Source organism: Hypomesus nipponensis, chromosome 12 (assembly GCF_054491055.1).
Source record: "Hypomesus nipponensis isolate SF chromosome 12, ASM5449105v1, whole genome shotgun sequence".
Taxonomy (NCBI): domain Eukaryota; kingdom Metazoa; phylum Chordata; class Actinopteri; order Osmeriformes; family Osmeridae; genus Hypomesus; species Hypomesus nipponensis.
Window position 1 is genome coordinate 1,975,100 of NC_140372.1, and position 10,920 is coordinate 1,986,019.

At 46.4% G+C, this 10,920-nt stretch overlaps 2 protein-coding genes across 2 annotated transcripts; both read left to right on the forward strand.

The window, feature by feature from the left end:
* The first annotated feature begins 268 nt into the window (after positions 1-268).
* psmd14 (proteasome 26S subunit, non-ATPase 14) lies at positions 269-6,864 on the forward strand. Its single transcript, XM_084667566.1, has 11 exons — positions 269-375; positions 935-984; positions 1,196-1,267; positions 1,993-2,112; positions 2,224-2,294; positions 2,463-2,613; positions 5,551-5,658; positions 5,791-5,865; positions 6,107-6,232; positions 6,357-6,419; positions 6,690-6,864. The coding sequence occupies exons 2-11, from the start codon at positions 937-939 to the stop codon at positions 6,786-6,788; spliced, it is 933 nt and encodes a 310-aa protein (XP_084523692.1). The 5' UTR covers positions 269-375; positions 935-936; the 3' UTR covers positions 6,789-6,864.
* A 742-nt stretch (positions 6,865-7,606) lies between these two features.
* On the forward strand, positions 7,607-10,046 carry tbr1a (T-box brain transcription factor 1a). The gene is made up of 6 exons (XM_084668258.1): positions 7,607-7,914; positions 8,066-8,220; positions 8,315-8,436; positions 8,601-8,759; positions 8,852-8,913; positions 9,299-10,046. Exons 1-6 carry the CDS (start codon positions 7,607-7,609, stop codon positions 9,912-9,914), a joined length of 1,422 nt encoding a protein of 473 aa, XP_084524384.1. The 3' UTR covers positions 9,915-10,046.
* Positions 10,047-10,920: the final 874 nt, after the last annotated feature.

Here is a 10,920-nt window from a genome sequence, read left to right on the forward strand (position 1 = left end):
ATTCATTCATTCGATGTCCTCCTCCAGCTGTGAGACACATGTGGGATATGTAAATAAATTGACCCTTCCGCCCCACCCTCCCTATTTTATTTAAATAAAGTACGTGAATTATATATTTTGACATATTTTTTAAATAACATAGTATCCGTCGATGAAGTAACCTGTTTTTAATAGGCTTTTTTTTAAAAATAAAAAAATAAATAAAAAACACTAGATATCTGATTAAGGTGTGGAATGTATCGGAAGCTGTAACCAATGCGACGGAAGTAAAATTGTTTAGAATGCATTCTGGCTGATTCATTGTAGCCAGCAAGCTATCTACTTGCCAGAGAACATTTTATATCTAAACTACATTTTTTGCCAAATTGACAACAGGTAAGCGTAAATTCTACACGATTTATTAACCACATACTTTGCAATGCAAAACAAGTTATACTGACATAATTTTCGTTTCGAGTGTGTTTTATTTAACTTTCTAGATGTGCCGAGGTGTTAGCTTTCTGACTAGCTAGCTAAGGTTAGCTTGTCGGCTAGTTAACGTTAATTCACGAATTGAATGAACAATGTTACGACCATACACTTACAAATATTTGTTGTCATGATGTCACATGCTATTATTTTGAGGGGATTTTCAACACTTACGGTGTTTAGACTTGTCTTACAGATTTAAGCGACCGAGGAAGCTAGCTGGGATGCCATTGCTTGCCATGTCATTTTCACCCACCTGAAAATGGGCAGCTAGCTTAGCTAGCCTAGCAGCTACCTCGCTACGCTAACTTGTCAGCAGAGAAGGCTAACAGCTAACTGTCTATTTATCGTGTTTGGCCTACCAAACGTCACAGTATAGCTAGCAAGAAATCAGTAATGTCAGGGTTGCTGTACTAACAAGATGTGACAAATTTTAGTTGAATCGTGCAATTTTCCGCTTGTATAGAGATGGACCGGCTGTTAAGGCTCGGAGGTGGAATGCCGGGACTCGGTCAGGTAACTATCAGATCTGATCCCCCGTGTTTATGTTCTGTCTAGATTGTGAAATTAATATACTGAGTCAGTTCAGGTTTGTTTGACTTCTGTTTCTCAAATTCTTAAAATAACTATAAGGTTAGATACACTTTGTTAGTTTTGTCGTTGAATGCTGCCCCACTATGATGATGGTTAGTATCAAATCAACGGAGCTCTTTTTCCCCATGCCCAGGGTCCACCAACAGACGCCCCTGCCGTGGACACCGCGGAGCAGGTGTACATCTCCTCTCTGGCACTGCTAAAGGTAAGCAACCTGTCTGGACTCGAACTGGGGAAAGGTACAGCTCAGTGGTTAGAGTATTGGATTGTAGATCGAGAGGTCGCAGGTTCATATATAAAATGACTGCTCAATGAATGCATTATTTAATTAACAATTGAGAGAGAACAAATTAGTTGCTACTTTAATACAACAGTTCTACATATACCTTGTATTGTTTTTAAGCACTGTATAAGCATGAAGTAAATATAGTCCAGTCATAGAGATTACAAAGTTAAGTCTGTCATTTTTCTGAGACTTGTAGTTCAAAATTGTGAGCCTAACAGCAGTTTCATGGTAACAACAACACTATAATGTTCCTGCAAAAGCTTAGTATAACAATATTTTTATGTATATAATAATTATATATAATATCATTTCCTCCAACAAGTTTCATTTAGATTGTAACCTTTTTTTTTTATTTTTTTATTTAATTTTATTTTTAATCGAAGTGTTGAATGTACATTGTTTCTATATAAAGTTGGTACCATCAGGGCTCTCACACTTGTGAGGAAGGGGTGAAACTTCTGTATGTTACAAGAAAATAATAATCAAATTCTGTCTGTGTGTTGACGCCCGGTAGGAATCAGCAAGTCACGTAAATGAGTGTGAAAGTCCCCTAATAAATATGTTAGATGTTATGTAACACATAAAGAAGCCTCTGCTGGTGTTTAGGGTGTGCAGGTTTTTCATAGTGTTTGTAACGTTGTCAGATGCTGAAGCACGGCCGCGCTGGCGTCCCCATGGAGGTGATGGGGCTGATGCTTGGGGAGTTCGTGGACGATTACACCGTGCGAGTGATTGACGTTTTTGCTATGCCCCAGTCTGGAACTGTAAGTTTTCCATCATCTTATTTAACAGCTTTGGCTATGCTCTGTGAGGGTTCTTTTAGGATGTCCCCCCCCCCCCAACTGTGTTCTGAATGGATTTTTCTTATCCAATAGGGTGTCAGTGTCGAAGCTGTGGATCCCGTATTCCAGGCCAAAATGTTGGATATGCTTAAACAAACCGGCAGGTGATAAACCTATTTTGACAACAACAACAAGAAATAAAAAAACAGGAGCCATATTATTTTTTGTCAGCTGGACGTTCCCTCACGTGTCTGGTTCCCCTCACTCCCCCTCTGCCCCCACCTCTCTCTCCCCTCTGTCTCCTCCCTGTCCCCTACTCCTCTGTCCCCCAGGCCTGAGATGGTGGTGGGCTGGTACCACAGTCACCCTGGCTTCGGGTGCTGGCTGTCGGGGGTGGATATCAACACCCAGCAGAGTTTCGAGGCTCTGTCGGAGCGGGCTGTGGCCGTGGTGGTGGACCCCATCCAGAGTGTGAAGGGGAAGGTACGGACCACAGCACCAGACCACAGCACCAGACCACAGCACCAGACCACAGCACCAGACCACAGCACCAGACCACAGCACCGCACCACAGCACCGCACCGCACCACAGCACCGCACCACAGCACCGCACCACAGCACCGCACCACAGCACCGCACCACAGCACCGCACCACAGCACCGCACCACAGCACCGCACCACAGCACCGCACCACAGCACCACAGCACCACACCACAGCACCACACCACAGCACCACACCACATTACCACACCACAGCACCACACCACAGCACCAGACCACAGCACCAGACCACAGCACCACACCACAGCACCACACCACAGCACCAGACCACAGCACCAGACCACAGCACCACACCACAGCACCACAGCACCAGACCACAGCACCACACCACAGCACCACACCACACCACAGCACCAGACCACCACACCACAGCACCACACCACAGCACCACACCACAGCACCACACCACAGCACCACACCACAGCACCACACCACAGCACCACACCACAGCACCACACCACAGCACCACACCACAGCACCACACCACAGCACCAGACCAGACCACAGCACCACACCACAGCACCACACCACAGCACCACACCACAGCACCAGACCACAACACCACAGCACCAGACCACAGCACCACAGCACAGCACCACAGCACCACACCACAGCACCACAGCACCACACCACAGCACCACACCACAGCACCACACCACAGCACCACACCACAGCACCAGACCACAGCACCAGACCACAGCACCGCACCACAGCACCAGACCACAGCACCACAGCACCGCACCACCGCACCACAGCACCGCACCACAGCACCGCACCACAGCACCGCACCACAGCACCGCACCAGACCACAGCACCAGACCACAGCACCACACCACAGCACCAGACCACAGCACCAGACCACAGCACCAGACCACAGCACCAGACCACAGCACCACACCACAGCACCAGACCACAGCACCAGACCACAGCACCAGACCACAGCACCAGACCACAGCACCAGACCACAGCACCAGACCACAGCACCGCACCACAGCACCGCACCACAGCACCGCACCACAGCACCGCACCACAGCACCGCACCACAGCACCGCACCAGACCACAGCACCAGACCACAGCACCAGACCACAGCACCAGACCACAGCACCACACCACAGCACCAGACCACAGCACCAGACCACAGCACCAGACCACAGCACCACACCACAGCACCAGACCACAGCACCAGACCACAGCCCCAGACCACAGCCCCAGACCACAGCCCCAGACCACAGCCCCAGACCACAGCCCCAGACCACAGCCCCAGACCACAGCACCACACCACAGCACCACACCACAGCATCAGACCACAGTGGGATCTGTCTCCGGTGTCGTTTTAGTTGTGATGGGGTTATGGGTGCTCTGTGGTTTCTCTGGTTGGGGGTGGGGCGGGGGGAATGTTTAGTTTGACTTAAATAGTTAAATGATGTTCATAAGAGCTTCTTTTAAAGAGCCGTGGGCTCAATAAAATATACCATGTCATGTATAAACCGCAAAAGGGTGCATATTTGAATCAAGATGTCTTCATCTTGATCGTCAACACCTATATGATTAACACCCATCCCCCCCCCACACCAGTTTCTTTTTATATTCCTTCCTTCCCTCTCTCTTTTATTTTCCCCCTCTCTCTCTCTTGCTTTCTCTCCTCTCTCTCTTCCTTTCTCTCGTCTCTTTTCTTCTTCTGGCCCCATATGGCCTTCTTCATCTCCTGCCGGTGTGACAGGGAGTGTTCCATTAACACCTCCACAGAGCTGGGTGTGGGTGTGAGAGCCAACTCAATCTCAATGTGTGATACGCGCCGAGAGAATCCACCACTAGAAATGAGAACTAGCTTTCCCAGGTTTTACATTGGGATCCTTTTTTTTTGTTCTTTACATCCATTCTTTTAGAATTCTATCAAAAATAACTAATTAGGAGTGTGAAAGTCGTTGTTTGTACTGCCTCTGATTGTGCAGACCATTAAGCAGACATGCATATTCATCTAACAGCCCATATTATCACAAAAAATACCAGCATTTCCTCTCCCCCAATTTACTGTAAATGCTCAAAATCAAAGACGCATCAGTGAATTATTTATAGGTTAGGTGTTTGTGCATGTTCCAGACCTGGTGTAGGAGAAGCTCTCCCCTCTACAGAAAGAGACCATGCGAGTGCTAAGCACACAACAAAAAAACGTGTCGGTGCCACGTAGCTGCGGTGTATTCCTCCCCTCTATCTGCGTCCTGTCACAATGTTTCTTAGTAAACGTGATCTGGATTACGGTTAACCGCGCTCAGCGTCGCAGCAGTATGGATGTGTTATAGGTACCGTGCCGGTTATATGGACCAGATAGGGAACAACAACTAAAGCTGACCTGGCGTGGTGACTGCATCACAACACCGGAAGGGGAACGCTGCATTAGCACAAATGTTTTGGGGTGCGTCAGTCGTGACAGAGAAATCAGTTGGTGATTTATGGAGCCGGGTTCCAGGGTGACATCTGGTAAACAGCTCATAAATAAGTCATCACTGTCTCCAGAAACGTGTTGCTAAATCCTCGCTAAATTTCGATAGCGCCGCAAACCGAGGCATGTTCTCATGCCATGTCTGGCTGCTGTCCCTGCCTCCCAGTGACAGGGAACGACGGCTTCATCCACCAGGCTGATGGGCAGGCAGTGCTGGGGATGTACTACAAGGTTTTAGTGTCATTGGGAGGGCTCGGGTCATGTGACAGGAAGGGGCAGTGAGAGTGACAGGCAGGGTCCCTGGTTCAAACCCTCCCTAAATGGAACAGCTGCTTTGTGTGTGTGTGCGTGCAGACGGGCATGCCCTGATCTGTCCTCCACAAGAACGAGTCTAAACACATTCAAATGTCCGTTGCAGGTCGTAATTGACGCCTTCAGACTGATTAACGCCAACATGATGGTGCTGGGCCATGAACCGCGACAGACCACCTCCAACCTGGGCCATCTGAACAAGCCCTCCATCCAGGTAGGCCAGGGTCCCCCAGCTTGCTCCCTACCTTAGGCTGCTGCTGCTGGGAACCATCACTGTTCACCTGTCCTGAAGCTCTGGGCTTTCTGCTCATGTGTGTTTCTCCCTCCTTCCTCTCTCTCGTCTCAGGCCCTCATACATGGACTGAACAGGCATTACTACTCCATCACCATCAACTACAGGAAGAACGAACTCGAGCAAAAGGTTTGAACGAGTTTGACAGAAACAAGCGTTTTTTAAGTCTTTTTAAGACTCATTTAAATGTCAGGGGAGTGTCGGGTGTAATTCACCTGAGTTAAGGTGTGACCCTGTGTGATGCAGGACCTTGTAGTCAGGGTGGTTTGGCACTAGGATGCATATGAAGGGTGAGACGTCGAGTGATTAACCCTAACCCTTTGCATATTTAGCGGTGAATGACCCTCCCCTGTATGACCTCTGACCCCAGATGCTGTTGAACCTTCACAAGAAGAGCTGGATGGAGGGTCTAACCCTGCAGGACTACAGCGAGCACTGCAAGCTCAATGAGACCGTCGTCAAGGAGATGCTGGAGCTGGCTAAGAACTACAACAAGGTAAGCAGGAAGTGGAGCCTGATTGGTTCAACGAGTCACTTCCTGAAGAGGAAATGGTGAATAATGGTGGCTTGTCTACTGGAGAATAATGGTGATGTTTTGACTGTCTCAACCATCTGTCCAGGCTGTGGAGGAGGAAGACAAAATGACCCCAGAACAGCTTGCCATCAAGAATGTTGGGAAGCAGGTAATTACATAATAATGTGTTCATTTAGCTGAAGCCTTTGTCCAAAGCAACCACGGTTGGTGTATTCCAACCCGCAACCTTTTTAACTGCAGTCCAATGCTCTTCCACTGAGCTATACTCGCCTACCTGCCACTGTAGTTACTCTGAATCTGATCAACTGAAATGAATGACTGGGAGTTTGTGGTCCTGTCGGTTGACAGAAAGGATGCTGACCTCCCTGCAGTGTCGGGTTTGTCCCAGTCCTGACGTGTGTCTGTCTGTCTTCCTCAGGATCCCAAGAGGCACCTGGAGGAGCATGTGGATGTCCTGATGACCTCCAACATCGTCCAGTGCCTAGCCGCCATGTTGGATACAGTAGTCTTCCAGTGAAGAGCCAGTGTTCAGAACTGTTAATATCCCAACCCCTTGTTTTTCTTTTATATAAAATAAATGTGTATAAAAGGTCTGTCATGGACTCTTGGTGGATTCTTCTTACTGGTTTTGCAAGGCTGTGAAGTTAACTTGAAGTGCTCACGTTTTGAGCTCTTTCTATATTTGAGTTGGTTAGTTTGTTAGAAGGAGAGAGAAAAAGAGAAACAAATACTTTGCTGCTTGAACAGCTTTTTTTGTTTCTTTCTTTTGGAGGGGAGGGGTTGTGTGCGCATTTCATATAAGCTACAGTGTAGCTTACTAACGAAGTGTGGCACTTGTGCACTATTTGTATGTGGCACGGTGTTTTCTGAGTATAAAAGGCATTAGATTGCATTCAACGTCTTAAAATGTGAGGTCCGTGTCGTGCTTTTACCGCTCCTTTTGTTGCGTGTGCTGCTACATTCTATTGCGTTTCATCCAATAACCGTTTAGCTTACCTCGGGAGGAGTCAGGTGAACATCAGAACAAGCCTGATTTGGTTTCTCAACGCCATTCTTCATTGTAATGTGTGAGTAAGTGTGATGGACATTTTAATCGATGAACGTCATGCTTTGAAAATCAGTATTTTATTGACAATCGGATGATCTTTTCCTTCCTTGATAACGGAACCCAAGGGATGCATGACATTTTTTTTTTTTTTTTTTTGACAACACACTCGTGCACCATATGCAGTCCCGTCAGAAGAAAATCTCACAGACTCGTCACAACATCCATGGAGCCACAGAAGAAAGGCGCCCCTTGTCTGTGCCCAGTTGAACTCCGCTCCGCCTCGCACGATGTATCCACAGCATCTGCCACCCGGCTCTTCCCACCCGGCAACTTCGACTGGTCAAATGCCACACTATTCGCTAACAGCGCAAGGGACATTTAACGGCCTCTTAGCCTCCTCTGCTCAAGGCTTTCCGGCTTCTAGTTACTTTTACGCACAGCCGTACGGCCGGGGACACCGGGGAGACGCTTTACATCAGTCCGCGTCGCAAACGGGAATGTTTTTTGGACAAGCGCAAGTCTATCTCTGTAACCGAGCTCTGTGGCTTACCTTTCACAGACACCAGACTGAAATGATCATCACTAAACAGGGTCGGTAAGTATTTGTCCGATATCCCGTTTATAACTAAGGAACAATGTAGGCTATACAAGTATGGGAAAATAGTTCCAATATAAATCATGGAATTTGTCTCCTCAAAAGAAAGTTGCTTGGAAAAACTAATATTTCAGTCTTATGCTTTTCGTAGACGAATGTTCCCAATTTTAAGTTTTAATATATCTGGACTTGATCCAACTGCGCACTACAACGTTTTCGTGGATCTGAGCCTCGCGGACCCGAATCACTGGCGTTTCCAAGGGGGACAGTGGGTGCCTAGTGGAAAGGCGGACACAAACATATCGGGTAGGTCTAATCTACCGAAGATATCGCTTTTCACCAATTGTTGTTGAGAAAACGGCCTTAGGCATTAATGAAACTGTGTGGATGCGTTTTACAGGGAACAAGACGTACATGCACCCTGACTCCCCAAACACTGGGGCGCACTGGATGCGTCAAGAGATTTCGTTTGGAAAACTCAAACTGGCAAATAACAAGGGGGCCATGGATGGGCCGGGACAGGTAGGCTATGTGGACGACAACAGTGAAGTGTTCGAGCTTGAAAAACGAAATAAAAAAATCTGTGATAAAAAATAAATGAATAACACCCTTTGGCCTTCGACGTTCAGAATTGCACATTGCCGTTGACATAAGGCACCCGTGGTTCTTTCCTTCCATGCGTCCAGATGGTGGTCGTGCAGTCCCTGCATAAATACCAGCCCCGGTTGAATGTGGTGGAGGTGAAGGAGGACGGCACTGACGACACCTGTCACTCCAGAGACCTTCAAACGTTCACTTTCCCAGAAACACAGTTCGTTGCCGTCACAGCTTATCAGAATACAGACGTGAGGAAACAAAAGAGAAGCCAAGGCCATATTTGATTGCCATCATTCTTCCATATTGTCAGAAATAATGATTGTGATACATTTGCCTACAGATAACACAATTGAAAATTGACCACAACCCATTTGCTAAAGGCTTTCGGGACAATTATGACAGGTAGGTCTATTATTCTTAGATTCTTCTTATTTTTACGGTAGTGAAATGAAGCTGTTAAGTTATTTAATACTGTACTAAATAATTGACAATCGAGGACTAGGCCCTTTTTAGTTTGCATAATTGTACTTTTATAAATAAAAACTTTTAGCTTATTTAATGTACATTTAATTTTAATTGAAACCTTACAAGCCATCGATACATTTTAACACTGTCACAAGGGTGTGCTCGAGGCCTCTTAGGCCATTGGGCAATCCGCACGCGCTTAAATAACAATTTGTCCACAGACTAACCTATACTTTCGGAAATTTGAATATATTTAATTATTGGCCGGACATATATTTGTTTGGATTTTCATAATATTGTACTGTTCTCTTGTTCCGTACAGATTCTATACCGGTTGTGACACTGACCGGTTGACACCTCCAAGTGACTCATATGCCAAACTCGTGCCCAGTGCTAGATATGCCATTGCCAACTCCTTTCTGCAGCATCAGTTTTACAACACTTACAGCAGGTCAGGTTTTAGCCCACTTTCTGGCTTCAGTTATGTCCCCTTCAACCAAACCAACGGCATGCTTTCGCCGCAAACGGTCCAGGACAACCCAACGGCCCCACCGAGGTGGTTTGCCAACGAGAGACTTGACTTGGCCTCACGTGCTTACGAGGGGCCTTCCTCCTTCGACTTGGCCACAAACGCCGCCGCTTTGGCCTCATATGCCGCAGCTGCCAAACCCCTTCAAATCCCCTCCACTGCTACCGAGTGTGCTGGGGGAAATTTCGGTTATTACGCCGAAGGCTCGGGTTTTACGCGTCCTTCCCTCCAGTACTGTGGCTCGTCAACCTCTCCACTCGCACCTTGGATTAACGGACACACCGGCGCAGTAGACTGCGTGGCGGATGTGGAGAGTGCGCGTGCGGAGGATGGTTTGCAAACAGATGTACCTGGCGACACCAAACAAAGTGACCTATCAGAATGCAGATGGCTTGGAACCTCGTCCTAATCACAGCAGAGACTTGATATTTTGATAAAAGTGGGCCATCCATGGTTTTCTTTCAATTTGGAATTCAAATTTGGTTATGTCAAATAAGAGTTGCCAATTATTATCTTTGGTAAATGTTTTTTTTTGTTTGTAAAGTGCTTATAGATTGACCTGTTTATTGTCTTTATTGTGTTAAATTAAATTATATAAAGTTGCGTTTTAGACCACGGTTATTTTTCATCGGATAGGATGACATTTCATTTAGAATGTTTGTAACGCCGTTTGTGAATCGTCGCAAAGGAAACGAGATAGCGAAAAACCCTGGCGTTTTCTGACGTAGGCATTCACATGGCCTTTATCTCCTCAAATGTGTTCGATGAAAGGCAAACTTCTTCCCCACTTCACCACATGGGGGCGCCAATGTTTAATTAGTGGCAGCAGGAGAAAGGAAGAACAGAAAAAGCTTTGATGGAGGGAAAATGAGTGCATCCTTTTATGACCCACCATATTTATAGATACAGCCTAACACAAAACATGTTATGAGCCAGCTCTATTGTAATCACAAGATCACAAGATTACAATAGGACCATACGGATGAACATTTAAAAATGGATGAGGATATTTAATGATCGAATCATATATGATGGGGATGAGTGTAAACTATAAACGCCATACGACATGAGCTACGATAGAAATTAATAGGCTAAAGGTCTGCGAAATGACCAAATCTTGTCAGTGCTATGTAGACGTGACTAGATGTCAGCAGAGATGAGATCTGCTCCTCATAATAGACTATCTTAAAATATGCTGTTGGACAGACTCGTTTTATGCCCATCTATGATGCGAATCTCATCTCGTATCAAAAGAAAGAAAAACTGTTTATATGTTGCCCTCTACTCAGAGGTAAACTAGGCTATATGACATGACAGGATTTTAAAAGAATTACTCTATGAAATGGTTCAAAGAGAGCGAGTACAGATTTTGCGTGACTCGTTATTCTCTCACGTGTGGTCAACCTCGTCGTAGG